The sequence below is a fragment of the Mya arenaria genome, chromosome 8 (genome assembly GCF_026914265.1).
Source record: "Mya arenaria isolate MELC-2E11 chromosome 8, ASM2691426v1".
Classification (NCBI taxonomy): Eukaryota; Metazoa; Mollusca; class Bivalvia; order Myida; family Myidae; genus Mya; species Mya arenaria.
In genome coordinates this window covers 49,953,322-49,978,702 of record NC_069129.1, presented here as the reverse complement: position 1 = coordinate 49,978,702, position 25,381 = coordinate 49,953,322, and the positions used below count along the sequence as shown (strand labels likewise).

General features: G+C 35.0%; 1 protein-coding gene across 2 annotated transcripts; it reads left to right on the top strand.

Annotated features, from left to right (window-relative positions):
* Nucleotides 1–798: 798 nt before the first annotated feature.
* On the top strand, nucleotides 799–22,343 carry LOC128242699 (organic cation transporter protein-like). Of its 2 annotated transcripts, none has more exons than XM_052959953.1 (12): nucleotides 799–908; nucleotides 10,925–11,086; nucleotides 12,286–12,482; nucleotides 12,641–12,740; nucleotides 13,439–13,569; nucleotides 15,441–15,640; nucleotides 16,789–17,106; nucleotides 17,972–18,106; nucleotides 18,904–18,989; nucleotides 20,090–20,210; nucleotides 21,405–21,477; nucleotides 21,831–22,343. In XM_052959953.1, exons 2-12 carry the CDS (start codon nucleotides 10,936–10,938, stop codon nucleotides 22,065–22,067), a joined length of 1,749 nt encoding a protein of 582 aa, XP_052815913.1. In that variant the 5' UTR covers nucleotides 799–908; nucleotides 10,925–10,935; the 3' UTR covers nucleotides 22,068–22,343. The 2 variants fall into 2 exon arrangements, with proteins under 2 accessions (XP_052815913.1, XP_052815912.1); XM_052959952.1 differs by lacking the exon at nucleotides 799–908 and adding an exon at nucleotides 2,953–3,074.
* The last annotated feature ends 3,038 nt before the right edge of the window (nucleotides 22,344–25,381 follow it).

The following is a 25,381-nucleotide window of genomic DNA, read 5'->3' as shown; positions in this document are numbered from 1 at the left end:
TTCAGTAGCCACTTGTGATATAGCAAGCACTTGTGATTCAGCAGCCACTTGTGCTTCAGTAGCCACTTGTGCTTCAGCAACGACTTGTGATTCAGCAGCCACTTGTGATTTAGTAGCCACTTGTGATTCAGCAACCACTTGTGATTCAGCAAAGACTTGTGATTAAGTAGCCACTTGTGATTCAGCAACCACTTGTGATTCAGTAGCCACTTGTGATTCAGTAGCCACTTGTGATTAAGCAACCACTTGTGATTCAGTAACCACTTGTGATTCAGCAAACACTTGTGATTTAGTAGCCACTTGTGATTCAGTAACCACTTGTGATTCAGTAGCCACTTGTGATTCAGCAAACACTTGTGATTCAGAAACCACTTGTGATTCAGTTGCCACTTGTGATTTAGTAACCACTTGTGATTTAGTAACCACTTGTCGTTCAACAACCAATTGTGATTCAACAACCACTTGTGATTCAGTAGCCACTTGTGATTCAGTAGCCACTTGAGATTTATCAACCACTTGTGATTTAGCAACCACTTGTGATTCAGCAACCACTTGTGATTTAGCAGAAGCCACGTGTGATTATGTAGCCACTTTTGCTTAAGTACCCAGAAATGTAAATATATCTAAAGATTGCCTTATGTATAAGAGTGTTTCTTTATAAGAAAAAATCAAGGGATTTCATTAGTTTTAGTTATTTGTATTGAATAATAGCAGCTATTATTTTAATTGTTGCTGTATATAACAGACTAGCGTTGTGACAAGCTATAATATATGTACACAGAAGGCATGATCGTTTAGCATATAACCCGTGACAGTGCTAGTTGTATGCGTTCCACTTATAGCTTGTCGAACGATAAGCTATATTTCTGACAGGATACTTGGTTTTTTCTAATATTCCTCGTGGCAAGGTAAGCTTTAATGCTGACATAAGGCATGATCATTCCGTATATTTTTCGTTACAAGGTAAGCTTTAATGCTGACAGAAGGCATGATCATTCCACATATTGCTCGTGACAAGGTAAGCTATAATGCTGACAGAAGGCATGATAATTCAGCATATAGCTCGTGACAAGGTAAGCTTTAATGCTGACAGAAGGCACGATAATTCCGCATAGAGCTCGTGACAAGTTAAGCCATAACAATGACTGAAGGCACGATCATTCCGTATATTTTTTGTGATAAGTCAGGCTATAACAATAACATAATGCATGACCGTTCAACAAATAGCTCGCGACAACGTAAGTTAAAATTCTGACAGAGGGCATGATCAATCCAGATATTGGTCTTGACAGGGTAAGCTATACAGCTGACTAAATGCATGGTCATTCCGAAAATAGCTCGTGACAAGGTAAGCTATAATACTTACACAATGCTTGGTCATTCCGCATATAGCTCGTAGGAAAATAAGCTATGATGCTGACAGAAGGCATGAACATTTCGTATATAAATCTTGACAAAGTAAGATATTATATAAATATAATACATGATCAATCCACGAGCTATATGTGACTTTAAGCTTTGGTATATTTACAATGATTGTGAAACAACGTATTACAACACTGTATTTATAACTATCGTTGGAACGATGTAACACAAGTGATTGTGGTCTTCTGCTGTAGGGGGAACCAGAGTTGCCGGAGGAAACTAACTCGTCCAACTCAGTGACTATTAACCAAACCCACCAGCGCCCAGCCCTGGAATCAAACCCGAGACGCATTGGCGAGAAGTGGTTGCGCTAACAACTGTTTCTCGTTCAGTGTCAATTTTGCACTCGTTGAGCCTCTAACAGGGCTTAATCTTAAATGTTTGACTATAAGGTTTGCCCCTGTACGTAATATTGTATCATTTGAACCAAGTGAAAAACAATAGAGGCCATAATTTCTGCCAAAGGTTGATATAACATGTTTAGAATGTGTGTCTCTTAAGCAAGCGTTAGATCGAAACGAAGAACACTTGATCCGATCTCTATAGAATTTTGCCGGTATATTTATCTCTATTTCATCTAGATTATACTCGATTACTCACAATACTGGATTCTGTCAGGTTAAAACTGGTTCACAGGCTGATATGCTTGGGGAAAACAACAGTTCAGCATTGTTGACACTTTATATGCCTCTTTTCTTCCTAGTTTTTATGAGACTATGCCAGCCTTCATGAAATTTATGAAATAATGAATTTCGACCACGTCCGGTCAAGAGACGAATTATAAAAACAATTGTTTTCGACATTTATTTATCCTTCTTGATATATCAAAACAATTGTATTATTGTCGTAAATCTTATTTAGGAGTAAGAGTGCATCTTTAAAGTTATTGAATATGGCTGATACCATATGACTTTCACTCGACAGCGTGCTATCTTGTTAACGTATTTTTCTGAAAGCAATCACCGACCAAAATAACTGTTTTAGGGTAATAGAATAATGTTGCACTGAAATATGAATAAGTCATCCTTAATTAGGCGCGTAGCTACCTATACGCGAGTACGCGGCTGATTCCACATGATTCTTACAAAAACTCAAAAAATGCGCCCGACCCCCCCCCCCCCCCCCCCCCCCAGCACAATTTTAAATCCACATAAATAGAGAGCTAGCTACGCCCCTGTTAATATATGCTGATTTCTCACGTAAGTTAGTAGACCCATTAATAAGCTAAGTTTCTTTAAGTTCCATTTAAGACCAAACATGCATATTTGTAAAATTATTTTCAGTACTTTTTACAATGTCTTCTTTGCCCTTAAAATGCCTCTCCAATGTTAGGCATTTAAATCCATATAGCTCATTATATGATGCCTTTATAATACTAGTAACAGTGAAAAATATCATTCATTCATTCATATTCAAAAACACGCTTGACCACTATTACACTGAATAGTCGTTCCAGTTATAATTGACATACGTATGAAGATTAGGTAGATACTGCATTGTAGTTAAATAGTTCGTATGTATCATTGTCCGCGTACGTGAACAGTAATGAATTAGATGATAATTTATTGCATTCAATGTGTGTATGCTTTGTAATTCATAGACGGATTTCGGTTGGAAGTGTTCTGGCGTGTGGTCCCATTGACTGAAAGGTATTGTTTTATTACTCAAAAGTACTTTGTTATTAATAAGTTAAAATGCTTTATATATTTTATGAAATATTTACAGCAAAAAGAAATGCAGAATTTAAATTAAATGGAGCAAAATAATCATAGTACAATGCAATTTACGGTTATTTTACCTGATAACAGTTAATTATAATAATATTAATATATATAAATGCTCTTTTTAAAAAGAGATTAATCAGTGAAATAAAAAATGTATTTCACAACAATATCAGCGACGTCATTCCCGAAATATTGTTACGTGCGCATACAGTTTAGAGCGTTTATTTCTTTGAGAAAAATGTGTTCAAAAGTTTCTTTATACCAATTCTAGGCTTTAAGTAAAAAGGCAAAATGTTTGACTAAATGTAAGATCGCAAAATATTTCACCTTTCGAACACCAAACTTCACGCCACACGTGAAAATATAACTTTTTGTGCTCACTCGGTGAAATATATTACAATCTCACACTAAAACAAACAATTATCCTCCATTTATCACATGCTGTACATTGTTTCCGATTTAATATAGCCATCACGTACTTTTCTGTATTACACATGCGTAATACAACATTGCCATATTTCTATTCGTAAGCATTTATATCACTCCGTAGTCTGTAAAAACAATAGATTGACAGATATAATAGTTTAATTGGCAAGATTCTACCAAGTAATGCGTCAAAACAGAACCATTTTTTTTTTTGTAATAAGATAGTACAAATTCAAGCGTTGCCCTGAAAGTTCGTGCAAAGAAAAACAATTGAACATTTAAATGTTTTGTTGTTTTTTTTCAAATTGATGTGTCTTTAAACTGCACTCCTCTCACAGATTGAACGTTTTGACATTTTTTTTTATTTATTTTTTTTGTCTTGGAACGAGCAATTTTTTTGCGAAGATACATGGAAACCAGTTATATAAGACTGCTGACAAAATATTAGATCGCAGATTTTTATATTTAAGTTCAAAAATTGATGTTTTATGCATTTTTCTTAAACCGTTAGTAACGGTTTAGGCCATAAAACATTTTCGAACGGCAATATGAAAATCTACGATCTGATTTTTTGTCAGCAATCTTATATTATTGGTTTTCAGATATTTATGCAAAAAAATTGCTCTTTCCAAGACAAAACATAAAAATAGTTGTAAAAATGGTATATCTGTGAGCGTGCAGCTTTAATAATGTTACTTTTTATCATGCTATCATCCGCTGATTATTGATTTTGTTGCTATTGAAACGGCACTATACTGTGTTGAACATTTCTAATTTTAGCAAAAAATTGTGAAGCAATCATCTATTTTCGTAATTAATTACACGAAAGACGTGTTATTCATGAAGACGTGTTAAATCAAGTACATGACCTATCTGGGCATTCGGAAAACCTCGGCCATTTTCTATCTAAAACAAGAAACGTTGCGAACTTGATGACCAAGCATTTGTCTGGTTTCTTTTCCACTACATAGTTTTTTTATATACATGTAGTATACATGCAATGTGCTGTTTGTGGAGTTTTGTTCTGTCGTCTCATGTTTCTTGTTTGTGATGTCTTTTTGTTCTATGTCTTTGGTATTTACCCTGTGCCATTAGAGGCAACATGAGCTTGCAAGAAATAACTCCGATGTGGGGCATCGCCTGACTTTACCACAATTTAGGTCATCCGACTCAGATATCATTAAGCAAAGTACATTAGTATAAAATGATATCGTTTTAAACAGTTCATTAAGCATGCTTTAAAAACAAGAAATGTTTTGGAACTTATTCTCAACTTGATGACCAAACATTTGTCTGGTTTTCTTTTCCACTACAAAGTTTATTCATAGTTAAGTTATAACACATTCAACTCATTGAACACATTGGTTATAAAATCAGCAATGAATGTATATTAATTTGTACATATAAACATAATAATCGTGATAAACACACCTAGTTTTTATATACATGTAGTATATATGCACTGAGCTGTTTGTGGTGTTTTGTTCTGTTGTTCCATGTATCTTGTTTGTGATTTATTTTGTGTTCTATGTCTTTAGTATTTACCCTGTGCCATTAAACGGGATTTATGTTTAAACTTTGGGCTACTGTGCTTGTTTCTGTATAATGTATAAATATAATGATATACCTTTGAATTTATATATGCGCCTCTTCTGTATAACTATGTTAAATTACGGGAACATTTCGGAAGGCTTTTGTAAGGGTCTATCCCGCATCTTTTTCAAAACAAATGACCGGCTTTAGTTGGAATTTCAAAAAATTAGGAGTAATAGATCCTTAGCCTAGCTAACCCGCGCTTCTAGTTCAACTGGCCAGACTTTGTTGAAATTTCACAGGAGTAATTGGTTGTGCATATCATAAACAGATTCCGACTGGATTATATAATTCGTAGCTAAGTATGAGTCCTACTAAGTAATAATTACATATTGTTAGAAAGTATTTTTCCAAAAAAAAAATGTTTTAAAGAAGTCGCAAAAACATCTATTTAGAGGAAGTACATACTATCAATCTTTAAATTTTAGGGGTATACATTGTATTGTGTACTACTATCTACTGACCGGGCCAGCCGATGTGAATGTACCGTTTCACCTGATTAAACTCAAATGCGGCTGATTGGATATTTACAGAATAAAGCGTATAGGAATACTTACGTAAAAGAGCTTTATCACTGGACAAACTATAATGGTGCTCTCACAGATTGAACGTTTTGACAACTGTTTCTTTTTTGTCTTGGAACCAGCCAATTTTTGCGAAATTCCATTGATATCAGATATATAAGACTGTTGACAAAATAGATCGCAGATTTTAATATTTAAGTTCAAAACTTGATTTTGTATGCATTTTCTTAAACGGTTAGTAACTGTTTAAGCCATCAAACATTATTTTTTTAACAGAAATATGAAAATCCGCGATATGGTATTTTGTCAGCAGTCTTATATCACAGGTCTGCATATATTTACGCAAAACAACGCTTGTTCCATGACAATAAATAAAAAGTTGTAAAAATGGTATATCTGTGAGAGTGCAGCTTTAAACTATTTTAGGGGAATTCAAACATCTATACACGACCAGTCTAGTCACACATATGCAGAGTACCTCAACTCAAACTGTCCTCAATATAAACACAGACAACCCTTAGTGACTACCTATTTGTACTAAGGTAACGCATTCCATATCCCTGTGCACTGTACCATGAGTAGGGTGGAGAAAAACAGACAGTTGTTTGATGACAAAACACGTTGCACTTCTTTTATTCAGATGAGATAAGCAGATATGTGCACGCAAATCTATTCAAAGATTAATGAGCAGCGTGAACATGCCGAAAGGTAATGTGAAAAGAGGGTGTACGAAATAGCGCTGAAGTGAGGCATTGCCCGACTATATCAATATTTAGTTTATCCGACTCTAATATCACAAAGTACATCAGTATAACATGTTATCGTTTTAAACAGTTAATTAAGCATGGGGTTAAAACCATGAAACCTTGGAGTATTTATTTTCAACTGGATAACGAAGCATATGTGTGTGTTTTTTACCACAACATACTAATTAGGTTCAAAATGAAAGGGGTAGAATCTAGTTTAATCGAGTACATGACCTCTTTGGGCATTCGGATTGCCAGTAGTCCCAGTGAACAGCGTTTTCAACACTTATTTGAAGGCTCTTTATTTGTAAAACACAACAATTTTAGTTCACTCTATTACTTCATTATTTTCTTCCCAATGTTTGTCAATCGTTGATACAATGATTATGGGTGTAATGTATATAATTCATCTTGTGTTCATCCAGCACTTTTTACTCAAGAATTATGGCAATTATTTTTTTTCAAATTTAATTCAATTTTCTGACTAAAGTAATCCCTATTTAATGATTTTCAATCCCTGCTACACTGTGAATGGTTGCAATAGATCGAATAATGAACACTGGAGTAAGTTCCCTTTATTAAGTCTGTCAAAACTTTACACATATCACGTTATCCTCTTTCTAACCAGGGACCAATAACAAATAATTCGACTCCCAGCTATAACTAAAGCATTTCCTGTCCGATCTTTACTCAACTTTGTAACTGTGGTGATGGGCGTTGTATACCGACTGAGTTCGTAACACAGCCATTGTATTACATAAACCCTGGCTTATGGCCATCGAAATGCCAAATGTTGTTCAAATGCTCTCTTATTTGAGGATTTAACCCACTCTCAACTAAAATGGGATACGAAGTTTAAGGGCTTACTATCTTAAATACGTTTTATTACCAGTCACATCACATTGACATTTACTCTTGAGTTATCGCCCTTAAATTGTCAAAAAACTGACAATTCACATGGAATCCTAAAATATTATTTTTTTCATATTCTTTTCAAATGAGATGACAATGGGCATTTGGAACAATATCGCATTCTTTATTCCAGAGTTATGGCACATGAACATAACAAAACATGAGCAAATGCACTTTGTCAGTTTGTAGCTTTTGCCATATAATAAGGACCTTTATTCGATGTTCCTTCAAAAAACAATGTATGCCTCGCGAATGACCTGACATAGGCATTTAACAACTACATGTATATTTTACATTTTATATTATTTTTGACTTTTTCACTAAATTCCGTTCGACAATGCTAGGCATGAACCACGTCAGGCGACATTTCCGATGTGGGAAGATATTTATAAATCTGACAGTCTTAACTTGTATTTATTGATTATGTACAATTAACATTAAATAAATATCATATGGCAGCATGTGTGACATTGATATTGTCAACCCGAGAGCAGAATGGTTTGTCACTAACATATGTCTACACATTTGTGGGACGATTCTTCTTCCCAATGGCTTCTAACTCAATGAATACATTATCATCACGAAAAATCTCCTCAAGAAAGTCCATATCATCACTTATGTCAACCCCAGAAGTAGCTGTTTCAGTAGGAGGATGTCGATTTATTGGAGCCTGTTGATATAATTATATTTGTCATATTTGGCTTTTTCTGCAAGGATTTAGCCAGTGTGTCAGAAATTTGCTACTGTTTTTCATCACACAAACGTCTCGAGTAGCTACGTATAGACATTTCTGATTTGTCTCCAGACACTCGTACCAGGTGTCAAGTCTCGATCCCAATTCTATCAAGTTCGGATATTGATGTGGCTGGAACACTATGGTTTGTGTACCGTTTAGACAAATGTGCCAAGTTTGAAATATCGCCCATCATTCCAGCTAGTTTTCCCTTTTCTAAGGGAGCCTTACAGTACCAAATTGGTCCATCGAATTCGAAGCTATCAAGCGGTCGCTGCCATAACCAATTAATTTGTGGATGCAGTTTGCTGAGATACTTTTCAAACGAAGCCACCGGACAATTGACACCACCAGGACATCACCATTTAAAAGCAAACTGAAAGATCTGAAAAAAGGGTAAAGGATCTATTTGAAGGATTTTCAAGCGAGGAATTAAACAAATCTCTTCGAGCATTCTTCGCAAGCATTAGGAAGTCAGATGGCATCGCTTGAAAATCCTTCAAATTCGCAGTTTTCGCCGAGGAATTCACGAAACAGAGAAACACTTCTTTTGATTACACGTTTTGTGTTTGTTTAATATTTTTGTCCATCAAGAGTGTCTAAATCGTCTTCGGAAATACTTGTAAACCGTGACACGTGCTGACAGTTCCTTTCGTCTGGTGTTTTTGTGTACACACTGAATAGTGACGTCACTGCTGTTTGTGTATAAGGGAGGAAATCGCGTCATGATTTAGCTAAAATATTGATGTAGTTATTTGCTCTTATATGACATTCAAAATGCCACAGCGGTCACATGACCTGACAGTGAATTTTCGCTTGGTCACGTGTCAAAAATGTTGCAAATGTTTCTGACAATCAACATATCCCTTTTTCGGGTAATGGAATTTTACCATTGTAGATAAAAGTGAAGTATAATAAATCGGAATATGCCGGTGTCTGGAGTTCGTTCATAAAAGAAAATTGTTTCCGAGTCGTCTGTATAGAATATCAGTACTCAAGGAATCAGACAGGAATGCCTAGATACACAGCAATTATTTATACTTACATCGTATTTTAAACAAATCGTTGCATTTAAGCTGTAGTTTTATCACTGTTGATATATTTTTGAAGAATAACTCTGACCAAGTATTTTAACAGTAGTGTAAACAGTTTACGTATTAGACCAACTTTTGCGTTTTATGTTACCTTTCACATTATTACAATGAACCTGTACACGGGGGTGCGCGCATTCAGCAAATCAGCCACTGTCAACTTGTTAATCAGGATAAATTCTACCGTGTTAGTTGAATAATCGAGGTTTATTTTATAACAGGACTCTTTTTGGTCCAAGTGACATGCAATGTATCAATCATGAAGCAAGACACACACTAAATTATATAAAAAATAGTATAAACATATAATATAACGTTATTAAACAGTTTTTATCAATTTTTACATCAATCATTGGTTGTTTGCTCACGGCGATTGAGTTAATCAAAATCACATTAATTCGTGTTATCCCGACTTGTAAGAGCTTGGGTGATGTACAAAGTAAGTTTATAAATATACATATTTATTTCTAGTTCTTTTAAAAATAACATTTAAACAAAAGGTGTAACTCATCACTAATTATTTAACTGGTATAACAAGGATAGCATGTGCTCTAATGTCAACAACATCATAAAAGCGACTGTATTCAAAAGGTAGTTAAAATATATTACTGACCGTTCTTAGGCGGTACCTAAAATCCTTGATAAACATACCTAGTTTTTTATATACATGTAGTATATAAGCACTGTGCTGTTTGTGGCGTTTTGTGCTGTTGTGTCATGTTTCTTGTTTATGACTTTTTGTTTTAGTGTTTTATGTCTTTGGCGTTTACCGTGTGCCATTAAACGCGGTTAATGTCTAAACGTTTGGCTATTGAGCTTGTTTCTGTAGCTTTTTACATAAGTATTAAAATTATACATATTACACACCGGAAGATCTAAGTTTATAGGTTCTTTATCCAGATATATTCAAAGCAAAGTTCAGTATACTTGTACGTTAAGTTTTGAGAACGTAAAACGACGACTTAATAAAGATGCACATGTGTTCTTGACTGACGCATGTTAGTCCATATATTGACATTGTGATAAGTGCTCGGATTGTTTATTGAAGCGTTCTTTACTGGCGCATGTAAGTCCATATGTTGACTTTGTGATGACTGCTAAGTTTTTATCTTTAGGTTCATGTACTTATACAGTATTAGCACTATATCTGTGTCGTACTTAAACAGTTTACAAACTGTCTGTAAGCACTATTTCATCATTAGAAATGCGATTCATAAAGTCAGCATTATTTAACTAAAAGGACGTAAAACTGCTCACATCAGGTGACCATTTGCCGAATAGCGCCCTCTTCCCAGTTTTCTAAAACATAAGGCGATTCATTTTCTAGCGTTTCTTTTTCATAGATCGCAATCTACCATAGCATGCCAACATGCGTTTATGATAAAAGAATATAGTAAAAAAACATCTATGATATGTTTAAATAACGTTTTCCTAGTGACACCTTAAAGGTAAAAACACGGCCCATTCCCCTCGCTATCCCCGGTATACCCCGGACGTGGGGGGGGGGGCGTGGTAACAATTGACTTGTGTATAATCTAACTCCTTACAATTATTTACAGAAATGTAAGTGTATTCTTTCAATTTTAGGACTATTACTGAGACCCTATATTTCCGATCCGTAACTTAGGACTGGATAAATAAGTTCATCGGAAAGATCCAATATAATTTATATGGATAATTAGGTAAAGCTCCATTATATGTCCATCGAACTTTCAATCACCATTTTTTCTAATCTTCAACCCGATCACAGCGCTCACAACGATGGGACGTCGTCGTAATCTTGAGGACATTGACGTTGACCACATCTGGAATGTACTCAATCCATGGGGCCGCTACCAATGGAAGCAACTATCCTCCTATCTCTTTATCTGCGTCTCCTGGGTCATTCACCAGCTCAGCATTGTTTTCATAGGTAACAACTTTATTTATCTTTGGTCAACTTTTACTGCGGTAAATGAACTGTTTTGTTTAGCTTTGAGTTGAATAACTTTTCCTTAACATAGTTATATTTATGTTCGTAGGTTACATCATTCCTTTTGAAAGTGTCGCCAAACTCCTTAAAGGTGCACAATATAGGTTGATGTATATTCATTTTAATGCATTTTCATATTTAACCCATTTGAATTTAATGATAAACACAAAACAACGAATAAACATATAAGCCTTCGTAAATGTTTTTTTTTAAATAATAACTACATGGCCACAATATTCCCACTAAAACTGGCACCAAAATATCGCTATTATCATCTGTAACTAAATCATATGCAAGTTCTTTGTTTCTACCATTCAAATGAGTTAACGTTGTGAAAAGATACATATCACTAGTTTGAATTACTGTCTTGATTTGTGGCAAATTCGTGTTCTAGTGATAACACACTTGATTGTCAATCCAGGGTTCGCAGTTTCGATTACCCGCCGCCCGACTGCAATACTAATTGTCTTATGGGAGGGCCGTTAAATGGAAGGTCCCGTGTGACCTTGCCATACACTGGTGCACGTTCAAGAAACAGGGGAGCTCTAAGCAGAGTATTATTCTGTCTGAGCACTATGCCCCGAACAGCATACATGTAGTAAGACTTGCAATCTTATCAGAGCACTCGCCGAATTGGTCTTCCCCGAGTGCAAGTATAAATAAATCCACCATCCAGTCGTAATGTTGCCGAGATGGCTAGAATACGTTTTTTCACCTTTGGGGACTGCCTTTACATGATTAATATGCTTGTCAAACGATTTAAATCTCTGCTTTCAGTTTGTTTAATCGCCCTTACTGAAAAAGACCGTTTATAAGTATGGCCTAACGTTCAGGTCAAAATATGCCTACTATTAGTATCACATGACATAGAGATGCACATATAGAAAAGTATAGTTCAGAAGTATGGGGGTATACGAAAGCCTATTGACTGAAGAACATTCACTTCAGTCTATTTTATTTCATAATACATTAGTCAATATGTCCATGACAAAAGGTACATTGTAATACAAATAATTCAAAAGTTCTTGTTCTTCTTGTTCTTGTTATTGTTATTGTTCTTGTTTATTCATATCATTCTGACCGCGACCATGTTATGCTTTTAGTTTTAGAATCATACAACAACTTCTATCTTTCGTCAGGTTACCGTCCGAACTTTTACTGCACACCTGGTCCCAACGATTCCATGATTGCCAACGAGACTGGCATCAAGTTTGAATATGAAGAATGCTCGATTAAAACGTTTGAGAACACAAGTGATGGTGAGAAAGAAACGAGCACGGATTGCAAATATGGCTTCACATACGACATACCCACCGAGCAGTCGTTTGTATCTGAGGTTACGCATACTATAATGATTTTTGTTTTTTCCGTCCAGCATATTTAAAAAATAGCTCTGAATTCAATACATACTCATATTTACAATGCAAATGTTTTGCACAATACATTAAAAGATTAACTGTTAAAAATATTTCTTGATCTTGACGTATATTTCAGTGGGACTTTGTTTGCGACAAGGCGGAGATGGCTGAGGCCACCCAGACACTGCTTATTCTCGGCATGATGATCGGTACATTCATCTGTCCCACACTTTCTGGTAAATGATTCGTACATTTCCACATTAAAAGGAGCCATGCGCAAATGCATCTATTATGCTATAAAATACAAATTAGTGATACGATTATTGTTTTGAACATATGATTACATAATCAGTGTTGAAGTTGAAAAAATATAGCGAAAAAATGAAACTCATTTTGAAAAGTTTAACACCATACGGAATGCCCAGCTAATTTTTAGATGGATTCAATACATAAACTGTATGCAGTGTCAACTTCATCAAGAACTCTTTTTGATCTAAGCCAGAAATCCCCCATTTCCTTTCTGGATGTATTAGTGTAATTTTGCCGATTTACGAAATGTGTTTCGTACAATTGGATCTTTAATTTTTAGTGATACATTATACAATTCCGACTCATAAGGATTTTTTCTTTGATATTTTGTTTAAACAAGTTATCTTCCTTTTATCATTTATATTGAATACTAGATTGCTAGTCTTGATAACAAAAACACTTCTTGCAGACGTTTTTAAAACATATGTTTTTGAAATTGTGAAACGTACTGCGATGAACCTGCCAGCGAATGATTTTATACTTTGACATGACAAAGGATATGCAACATGTCTAAAATGAAAAGCAACAGTTTAAACATGGCAACAGTTTAAACATTTAGCCGAAGAGCATTCAAGCAGTGCTTGATCGTTAAGAGCATCTTTAAATGTCCGTTTTTTTCTCACAGACAAGTTTGGCCGGAAGCCAGTGATGGTGTTTAGTCACGTGATATTGTTCGCCATTGTCCTGGGAACGGCATTTAGTCCCAACTACACTGTGTTTGTAGTGCTCAGAATTCTTACTGGGGCCGTAACACAGGTTTGAAGAATTTCTTATTTAGAGAAAGCTTTCTTTACGTCAAAAAGAATATGGCAAGTAAATTTTTATCAACTGGACGGGAACCTAATTTTCAACATTGAGCATCTTAAGACGTCATTTCCTAACTTAAGTCGATTTATTAAAAATGCCAGAGTCAAATTTAAACAAATGGATACAAACTAATTTTGAAGTATGTTTCTTTATGAATATGGTCAATGGAAATAATGTATTTCAGAACTAATTAATACTTTTTATATCTTGTGACCAATCAGATACTTAAATTAAGAAAGTGACTTCATTTCGGACAGTGTGTGTAAACCACGTGATAAATTTCGTCATAAATGCTACGTCGGCAAAATTTTGCTTCGAATAAAAACTTTAAACAAAGTCAACTTTTCTATTTCTTCACCATTTTAAATAAAACATTGCGCAGTCTACGTCGCTTACGGAGTCCCGCCATCGTTTTATTACCAGAGTTTGATTGAGAGTTTAGTTTCTTAAAACACTTCGACAAACCTTTTCACAATACGGCCGTCTGACGGAACACTGTCAAAACATTATTTTGGAAACCGGTTTGTCCAAATGTTTGATGAAACTAATCACCATATTAAACTCCTGTAATAAAACGAAGGCGGGGCTCCGTAAGCGGCATAGACTGCCCTTTGTTTCATTTAAAGTGGTGTAATAAAAGAAAAGTTATCTTTATTTTAAATCTTCATTTTAAGCAAACTGTTGCCTTCCTATGTAGCATATATGACGTAATTTATCACGTGGTATACCCAAACTGAATGAAACGACTTCAGACGCTTTATGAATACTGATCCAGGAGCGGAATTCAATATAGTTCTTATCATAATCCATAGACATTCTAAAGTGATTCCGTTTAGTTTATTTTTCAATTAACTTATCAGTCGAATCAAATCACTTAGAATCCACTTTTAAATTTTGGATTGATGTAAGTGTGTTTTTGAATAGTGCCCCACTTTTTACAATTCAGGTAGGTTTTGTAAAGATAACATTCTTATGATGGAATAATTTTATTCATATTAATACCAGAAACCCAACAGAAAAGACGATAGCCCATGAAACCTACAAAATACATGAAATTTACTGAAAATATGATTAACGATTGAATAACTTACCTCAATTTTAGTAATATAATTGTCAGGAGCCGTGTACTTTTCCGAAACTTTTAACTCCAAGAAATCTGTTGGTCAAGATTTTTAGAAAAAGTTTAGGATTTTAGAGAAAGTTCCTTATAGCCGTGGAAATTGATTGTTAATACGGGGTTTACGGCCTTGATATGACAAAAATTATCCAAGTTTTAAGAAAGTTATCTAAAAATACTACCTGAATCGAGACCTTTTGTTTACATTATTTTACCGTGCACTTTACCAAAAAGTCACGTGGGTTCTCCAAATATATTCAAAGCCTCTTTAAGCAGTCTCTTTTTCACTCTGTGGAAGTACACAGATGAAGTTAAAGGCAAAGGATCAAGCCTAAATCAGTTAAATACGTTAAATGCTATGTTTAAATAGAAAGTAAATTTTAAATGAAAAAAAAAAACTTACGGTAAGTTAACGTGCAGAAAAGGCAAAACTACCACTTTGTTTGTCGATGCAAACGGAATCCCGATAGAAATATTCAGAACGATTACATGTTATAAAGCCAGCCAAAAAAGATTTACAGGAACAAGAACCTTGAATGAGGATGTCAAGCGACAATCCGTGTACAAAATAATAGTTTACTATTGTTAACTTACCATCTGTGTAAAATAAAAAGTGTCCGAATATCGCTATTTTTGTTTTACAAACAAGTTTTATATACTAAATGAATTCCATAATTTCTATCCATCAAACATCTACATACAGGGTGCGTTATCTGGGACTACTCTCGCCTTAGAGACTTTCCCCAAGGAAATACGTCACAATACGGAGGTACTAGCCCTCGCAATGTGGACGACTGCTATCTGTTTAATGTCTCCAATCGCGTACGCTCTACGTTTCGTCTCCTGGCGCTACCTCCAGATTACGTACGCTCTCATGAGTGCTTGGTCCGTATTCCAGTGGTGGTACGTATAACACCAGGGGCGTAGCTAGCCCTCTATTCATGTGGAATCATATTTTTGCTAGGGGGGATCGGGGGCATGCCCCCTCGGAAAATGTTGAAAACCATGGTGCAATCTGATGCATTCGGGGCGTTTTGATGTGCTTTATTTAGTACCGGAAAAATGGACAGCTTAAGGAGTGAGTAGATTTTTTTGGTCAGAATCATGTGGATTCAGCCGTGTACTCTCATATAGGCTGCTACTCGCCTGAACACGTGAACTACTATTAACCTAAGTATACGTGACATGAAACCATAACGATACACGCTGTTGGAAAATCGAAACATCCACGCAGGTTCAATTTAATATTTATATGAAAAACTACAGAAATAAGCACAGTAGCCAAAAGATTATCCGTTTAATAGCATAGAGTTAACGCCAAAGACATAGAACACAAAAACAAAAATTACAAACAAGAAACATAGAGCAACAGCACAAAACTCCACAAACAACACAGTGCATATATATTATATAAACAATAGGTGTTATTATCAAGAATTGTTAGGTACCGCCTTGAAACGGTCAGTAAAATATAAGTGTAAGGCACACTTTGTGGCTTTTTTAAATTATTATGAACAGTCCAGCTCTAGTGACCAAAAAGCCCCATCTATGCCGTTTGTTTAGGGATAATATTATTTTATGTGATAAGTCAGCTGCTCATAAACAAATCCATGCGCTATTTGTTGTGTAAACTAGGTCAACCAATGATCATGTGATATACAATGGTGGTTTTTGAATACTCCTCGCCAATCATAGCTCTTTTATCTATGTGACACTGTGTGTTTTTCTGCATAACTTGTATGTGAGCCAAAACACACAATAGGAGTTCAACACAACGACGAACCGTCAGATAGTATATTTACGTGGCCATTGTGCCTCGACAAGAAAAAATTGGATATTGTAACATCATCTTGTTCATCATTAGATTTTAGCATTTTATCAAGTATATTATTTATGAAGAAGAAGTGGGAATTACCTAAGAAGTAACATTGGTTTTAAACACACACTGCTATTCTATAATTCTTACAGAAAACTATGACGTCTTATTTTCCGCTGACGTCATAAGTATTTGAAAACTTGTTATACTTCCAGCGTGTCTTATTTTTGTTCAGGATGCTTGACGAATCTCTTCGTTGGGTGATAGCCAACGGAAAGCTAGATCACGCGAAACGCATTGTCAAGAACGCATGCAAATGGAACCATAAAAACTACGAAGACGTTCTCAGACAGATTGGGCTGGATGAATCAGAAGACGAAACTCAAGAGTTAACACACGAGAATGGTGCAACAGAAACAAACGGCAAGCTTGTTAAAACAAGCACTATTGGTAACAAGATTAAAGAAGAAATGGCAGTTGAGCAACTGAATGTTACTGTCATCTTTCGCCATAAAGGAATACGAAATGTGTCCTTTATAATTTGGTATACATGGTAAGAGGTTGTAGATACTACTTTTTATATTCAGGGAGTATGCGAAACATTAATGAAATGATCACATACGCAGCATGAAAACGAAAGTAAAACTAAACACGATTTGGAATCATACTATGTTATTATGAGGTAAAATTGATTGGGATCGAGATTGAGATTTGACTTGATTATTTCCGTGATATTAAGGCCGTCCCTGAATAATAATATCTGTCATGTGTTCCCGTTCCGGATAGAAAAATCCGACCCGAGGGCACTTGCGTTGCCAGGTAACGGGGCTTGCCGAGTTACCGGCTACGCAGCGTGCCCGAGGGTCGGTTTTAAACTATCTTGAACGGACACACATGATAGATATTTTTTCTAGCATACCTTAAATTCTATTTTTGGCGAAGAAAATGCATAACAAAGCTCATTTTTGTACATTTCACCAATAAGCGCGAGCGATGATGTTTACTGACGTCATGACGCGCAGTAATTTGTATTCACTGCATACATCAATAAGTTCCTTCGATATCAAGTCTTTTAAGGGTTATTTTGTTTTGTTATGAAGATATATTTTTGTAAAGTTAATGTTTATGGTACTCATCTATTGAAATCTCATAATTATGGTTACTTAAAATATATAATAAAATAAATAAAAAGTATTACGTCACAGCGCGTGACTCATCTGGCATGGGGGGTGCCAGATGGAATTTTCCAGCACGGCTGACGTCACCGGAAATGCCTATCCGGTGTGCTAGAAATCATGTCTGTAGTCCGGTGTCGTTTGGATCTTTGCGTTGTGCCTCTAAAGTTTCGACCACTGCAGTTGTCATTGCTTACATATCGTAAAGTTACCATGCCAATTTGTTAATCTGATCCACTTCAGGATGGTTGATAGCCTGGTATACTATGGCCTGTATATGATCTCTGGTGATCTCTACGGAGACAGATACATCAACTTCTTTCTCAGCGCTTTGATCGAATACCCAGCCGCAGTGTTTGAATATTTTGCACTTGCACGGTTTGGTCATTATTATTTTATTTTATTGTCAGTTGGAAAGATCTGCAGCAAGTTGTATAACACTTGGTTAAGTTGTCCACTCGTTATATTTCGGTTAGGTTGCACATTTGAAGGATCTGATTAGTTAATGGAATTTATTGCATAACTATTCACCAAATCAATAAATTTCCGGCTATATTTGACCAAACCAAAGAATAAACCAGTTGTATACAAACGGTTTCTCAAGCTAAATGTTTAGAACTGTTTTTTATTTTGGTTTCGTCAAGTATAGCCAAAATGTTTATTGATTGGTCTAAATGTATCCTCTAAAAACTGCAATTAAAATAGTTTTAATGTAAAATATAACCAAAAATCTGTTTTACGTATCCTGTTTAATGCAACTGGATGCAGAATGCATTTCTCTCTCTCTCTATTTTTTTTACTCTAACTGAAATGATATAGCTTCGAGCCAAACCAGTGCGTTCTCCTGGCATCTCTCGAAAGACAAACATATTGGTTTCCACCCTTGAAACCACTCATAAAACTGTATCGTGGTAGAAACATGTCCAGCAAAAGAGCTTAAAAGAAAAGAGATTAAAATACATAAGATTGTGGATATATGAGATACAACCTTTCATTTTAAAACAATGAAAAGCAAAAGCTTGGGCGTCTTTTTTAATTGTGCAGCCATTAAAATCCATTTTCGCACAAGTAGGGACGTCCTATTCAGTAAATGAACTTTTAGTGTACAACATAACGTTGCTTTTGAACACAGTGTCATGGCTTTGATCTAATTATGGCAAAATGTTGTTTTCCAGGATTGGTAGGAAGTGGACATGTGTGATATGTCACAGCGTAGCCGCCGTTGCGTTGATCATTGCTACGGCCCTAACATACAGCGCTGGTATGGTGGTGCATATTTAAGGGACTCACTCATGTTTTAAGACCAAAAAATGGTTATATGAAAACACTTATTTTATAATCAATTAAATATTTGATATCGAAATTGTAGAAAAGAATACAATTGAAGTAATAAGTGGGAGCAAACCCAAGCCGATACAGTCAAGGAAAATAAGAGATAACCGAAGCCTCATTCTCTCTGCTACAAGGACTGATACGACATGAGATATATATTTTAACCTTTATTGAAGCCATTGGAAGTGATAATGCGGTCAACCAATTACGCAACAACATTTTTGCGATTCGCGTTGCTACCGTTATTTTTTTTACAAAAGACATTATTTGAGCAAATATAAGCATTTATTGAAGGGTTTCAGCTGTTAACGTCTTAGTTTTAACGTTCCTTCTGATTTGCCATACTTTATTTCTAATTATTTTTTTTTATCGTAAAAAAATCAGTTACAAATCATGAGCGAGTCCCTTTAAGCTAAACGACGTGCATTAAAGGCTGTCATTTCATTGAGTGATGTGTAATAAAGTGCAATGCCGGTGCTTGGTGACACATACACTATTGATAGCATTTGAAAAGGGAATAAAGATTAATTATATACATAAATTACTTAAAAAAACATCAGAGAAAATATTGTATTTCTGTTCAATATTTCAACACGACGGGAAATAAATGACATATTTTGCACTCATTCAAGTCCATTATAGTGCGCACGTAATGTTGTTGGAAAAGTATTTATAGTCTTGCTCTGCTCATATCACCATTTTCAACGATGTTTTAAATATGAATGGTATGAAAACATGCAAATAAAAGTACAACGGATGTACACACCAGCTCATTTAAATGGGTAAGATTGGTATAATGTATAACGGTGTCGACCTCTCATTGAAATACTAGAATCCGTTGAACACTTGCCTTTGTCCTCTCGCAAAGGTCATTGAACCGGTACTGGATTCTACCGAATGTTATTATCAATCGTAAATTGAATAGTACAGAAATAATACATATATTTTCGAGTAATTGATAGTTCAATGAGTCTTTAAAAACTGTTGTATAAATACGTGCACGCATGTGTAGAAACTTTCGTGTTTTAGATGGCAATACCAATATGTTGATGGCGGGAACAGCTTTCACCTTGGTTGGTAAAATGGGGATTACTGGAGCCTTCAGTTCCTCCTACGTCGTCACACCGGAACTCTATCCGACTAACCTAAGGTTTGTTATGCCACACGTTCAAACAAATGAGTAATTACAATATTCAATTGTTGCTTCATAATGTTTGCCAATACGTTATTAAAAATCCCAGCACATATCAGCACTCATGTTTACACTGGTCGGTGAAGGTCCTCTGATACAGGATTAGAGGGAAATTACTCTTACCGACCATGTCAAATTATGAAGAAGAGCTACCTGACTTGTTAAAAATACACCCTTAATTAATCTATATTTGCTTTCCATGGCTTTTCTTGGCAGTTTAATGTTTAAGATTCTCAATATTAAATTGACAAACTATCAGATCATTCATTTAAAGCCACCTTGTAAGCCATTATTTAAATGTAGAGTTTAAGCTTGTATTTGTAGATCTTAGTTTAGATTGATTGCCAGTGAAGCGAATTATTGCAAACATAATTAAGATTTCCAAAAGTAAAGTCATAAGGATTAACTGCTAAATTAAATTACTACGCGATCTACTTGAAGCTGACTTAAAACCGTGCGAGGTTGTTTTCGTCAAAAATGGCCGAGGAGTTCCGAATGGAACTACTTAGTCGAAGTCATTTCCCTTGCAGTCTTTTTTATTAAGAAACGAAAGAATGGCTCATTAGTGGCCATTGTGACGTTGTGTACCAGTAACGGTCGCTAAGAACTTAAGCAATATACGCGAAGCTATTTTCGCTCTGGTCACTACGTGTTTTAGGCTTCGCCCAGAAGTTCATACGTATATTTATTACTAAACATGTGACCACGTTTCATCCAATGAAAAACGTTAAACCAATATGTTGTGATGATACAGTTATAAATAAAGACACCAACAGTTTGATTAGGATACTGACATGACTGATAAAACTGGCAGTGGTATTGTGATACTATATCACAATCAACAACCCTTTTAATGTCCGTAAAATTTGACATTTGGAATTAACAGTCCGTGAAATGTGAAAATAATAATATATTCATTGAACAATGATTTGATAGGATACATATTGTTTTCAGAAACACTGATGACATTTGGAATCAACAATCGGTAAAATATAAAATAAATGATATATACATTGGACAATGATTGGATTGGATATATATCTTGTTTTCAGAAACATTGATGACATTTGTAATCAACAATCGATTAAATATGAAAGGAATAAGATATACATTGAACAATGATTTGATTGGATATTTATTTATTGTTTTCAGAAACACGGGACTTGGCGTCGGCTCATTCATGGGCAAAATTGGTGGCATGATTGCTCCGTTCTCTCGCAATGCTGTAAGAACCCATTTGAGCCGCGACAAGTAGATATGTATCTTAAATGTATCTTATTACAACACAGTGACATAACAGTTTTCTGCGACTTTGACGTCGTAGTTTCTCCTTTGATTTAAATAGAATGGCGGCATCAATAGTACATTTAACGAAACAAGGTCCAGAAAAACGCTTTTTTTTAACACTTGTTATTTCAATTTAGTAGAGTTTCCATTTAACTGTCACAATCATAAAATTATAAACATATATACATGTACACATTTCATACAATAGTTTGTTTATACCATGAAAATTGACAGCAAGTTGGTTGATTCAATATCAGTTGTTTAACATTCAAACATCTATTCCAATTTCAGTCACACAGGATAAAATGGCTTCCTGGCGCAATCTACGCTGTTCTTTGTCTGGTTGTCATTGTCTTATTTGCGTTCGTACCTGAAACGAATGGCGTTGAACTCCCACAGACTCTTGACGAACTCAGTGAATGGTACAGGGTTAATAAGTTTGAGCTCAAAATCGGCAAAAACAGGGTTGCAGATAATGCTGCCAAAAAGGGGGAACATGAAATAAATATTACAAGTGAAAAGAATTAATCGCAAGACTGCAAGACTACAATATTTCATTTTTAAACATTACTGTACAGTATATGTGTTTTTGTTTTGCTTTCCGAAGAAACAGTAGATAATGACTACGAGATCAGATGGAATGTAAAACCATTTTCTCGGCTCCGACCAGTTTATTTGCTTATATTAACAAATTATGTATAGTTGGTTATTTTAGGCGTGTTCTTAACTTATTACCTATAAAGTAAAAGTGTCGACTTTGTTCATAAGTATGTTCAATTCACATTCACCAATAAATGATTTTTTCGTTTATTTGTTAGATTTTATTTGACAATTGTCGCTCCTATGAGATACTTTGTTAAGAAGACGGTAAAATTGGTAGTTGGCAGTTGGGGATTCGAATATTCATCTACCTGCAAGTTGCCAAGTTGATGATTCGAATGTCTAACTACCAGTTCGTTGCCAGTTCGGGATTTTAGTTTTCAACAACCTGTTACATGTGTAGATGCCAGTTGGGGATTCGAAAAAACAACAACAACAGAGTTAGATGTTGATGTTGATATTAAGCTACTCGACTATTTCCAGTCGGTTATTCGCGAAATTGAATTGGTAGTTTGGGATTCAGATTTTGTCTTGTTTATGGTTAAAAGGTACACATGTGAAGAAATCACACTCCAGATGTATTTGCATTCATGTTCAAAGATCAACCTTGAAGGGGTCGACTAGTTTTATATACATAGGCCCTGGACCTCAACACGAGAACTGGTTATGGCAATTTGCATATTACTAAGTACACGAACGTTCTATGAACGCACTTCCGCATACAATGGAATGTTACATAAGATTGGGATTCAGATTTTGTATTGTTTGTAATTAAAAGGTACACATATGAAGAAATAACAACGCCAAATGCATTGTAATGACGAATGTACGAATAATAGTGATTTAAAACGGTGTTTGTTACGAAGATTCATATGTGTATTTAATCGTACATTCGCCATACGGAGATTTGCATATTTCCAGTCGGTTATTCGCGAATATCAAAATAACAACGAGTTGGTAGTTAGGGATTCCGATTTTGTCTTGTTCTATAGTTAAACGGTAAACATGTGAAGAAAACACACGCAAAATGCATTGTTATGCATGTACACATATGAATCTTCGTAGCAAACACTGTTTTAAATCATTATTATTCGTACATTCGCCAGTCGGATATTTAACCGTTTCCAGTCGGTTATTCGCGAATATCCAACTACCAATTATTTGGTATTTTAGGATTCAGATTTTGTCTTGATCAGGGTTATAAGGTACACATGTAAAGAAATCAAGCGGTTATTGTATTTTAATTTATGTATACAGATGTATCTTCGTAACAAATAATGTTTTAAATATCTTTTACTTGTACATTCGCAGTCGGGAGTAAGGATTCAGAGTATTACTTACTTATTCTCTAGTCAAAAGTTGTTAATGTAAAGAAATATTACGTTTTTTATCTTTTTATCCATGTTATACACACTGTTTATTTCGCAGTTTTCGTACATTTGCCAGTTGGTTCTCCGAACATTGCCAGTCGGTTATTCGCAAACATTGAACTACCAACCAGATGTATCGTTATTCATGCACACAAATGTTAGAGATTTTTATTCACGGGAACGTATAGGATGTGTCTTCGTTGTTGTTGTGATTACATTCCAAAGGGCGCTCACAATTTTATGTTTGAAACCGTCGTTCGTGGTAAAGGCGTCCGCCTAGGACGCGGAAGGTCAAAGGTTCGAATCGCACACGGGGTTTGTTCTGATAAGGTCTGGTTGCTGACCTAGCAGCTTGTGAAATTAATGCGTACCGATTGCCTTTTTGTCAGGCGACTGCCACATAATCGGGAGTAGAATGTGTACTATTCAAAGTGTCTCATAAGCCCAACGGCTGCCCCTTAATGGAGTCGCGATACACTTGTTTCAAATTACGGAAATCAGTTTGTTCATTTATGTTTTATGACTCTTTTCTATGTCTGTGACTATTGTTTTGATTTGCTTTATTTGGGCAAAGACAAAATTAAAATAAAAACTGCAATGTCAAAACAAAAGATTTCGCACGAATAAATGTCGTTTTTCTTATGTTTATTATATTGAAATTAAACAGTTTTTAAACAAAGCATTTCACACTAAACAGTGTTTCTATAGTTTATGCATGTAATTATTCAGTATGACACATTATAATTAACATTATTTTGTTGTTTTTGTTTTTGCATAATTTGACATTGTTATTGCCAAATTCCATATATTCCCACTCTTAATGATTCACATTTCGCACCGTTTTACTCTTCTAGAATTTAAAGTATATTAAAACATGTTTGTGACGTCATCCATTTCTTTTTGTACTCTATATGGGTTATTGGATTGCGTTTCGTACTTAATTTTGACTAACTGCTCAATATTTAAAGAACGGACAGTCCATTTCGTTAATAATGGAGAGTCATTGTTTAAATAACGAACACTCAGTAGAAATAGTAGTGAGTTTAACATACTGCAGAATCAAGACGTGTTTTGATAAGCTTGTTTTTCTTGTGAACGCTATCAAAACTGTGCAGAACTATGCACTTATTTAAAGAAAATAACTTTAAACCCCTCTTTTTTATTAAGGTTTAATCAATAATTATAAAAATGTTATTTTCTTTTTAAAGTTCTGATTTTTAAGTTGTAACAACTCAATGCCCAATGTAGATGTGACTGAGGTTTGCGCAGCCGCTACGTAAAATAAGAATGTTTATTAGTTTTGCTGTACGTCCGTTAAAGGATAGAAACAAAACTAAAACAAATTAAAGGTTTCCGAATTAAGCGAATAATTCACAATGATAACACATTTTGCACTTGTTATATATCTGCAGAAGTTTAATTTAAAGATAATTTTTTAAATAATAACCAATTATTGACAACAGTGCCATGAAATTCATGATTTTGACCTCGATGTTTACATGTTTTAAGTAAATAAAACGTCTCAAACTAACCATAATTTCATAATGGACAGTTTTCGGCTTTTCACCCTTACTTAAAAGTGGTGTATTATATCACAGTATAAAAAACACAAATTTCTATGCATTATTCCCTTCTTTTTTATTAAAATTAACTAGACTTTAGATATTATGTAATCAAATAACAATCAAAAAAGTTATTACCCTTTGTTCTAACGTTGCCACGTTAGAAATACCAAATAAGGTTTATGATTTGATCTACATGACACTGGGTGTACCATATGAAAACGAGTAAGTATGAGAACAGTATAAACACGAACAGTATAATATCTCTTGATTTACCAGCTTAGCACCAGGTAAATATCTATGTTTCAGG

Excerpts from the sequence above, each read along its gene's own strand:
- LOC128242699 (XM_052959953.1), top strand. The coding sequence starts at position 10,936 with ATGGGACGTCGTCGTAATCTTGAGGACATTGACGTTGACCACATCTGG. Across the intron at positions 17,107-17,971 it reads TTTATAATTTGGTATACATG|GATGGTTGATAGCCTGGTAT; the intron begins GTAAGAGGTTGT and ends GATCCACTTCAG. Across the intron at positions 18,990-20,089 it reads GGCCCTAACATACAGCGCTG|ATGGCAATACCAATATGTTG; the intron begins GTATGGTGGTGC and ends TTCGTGTTTTAG.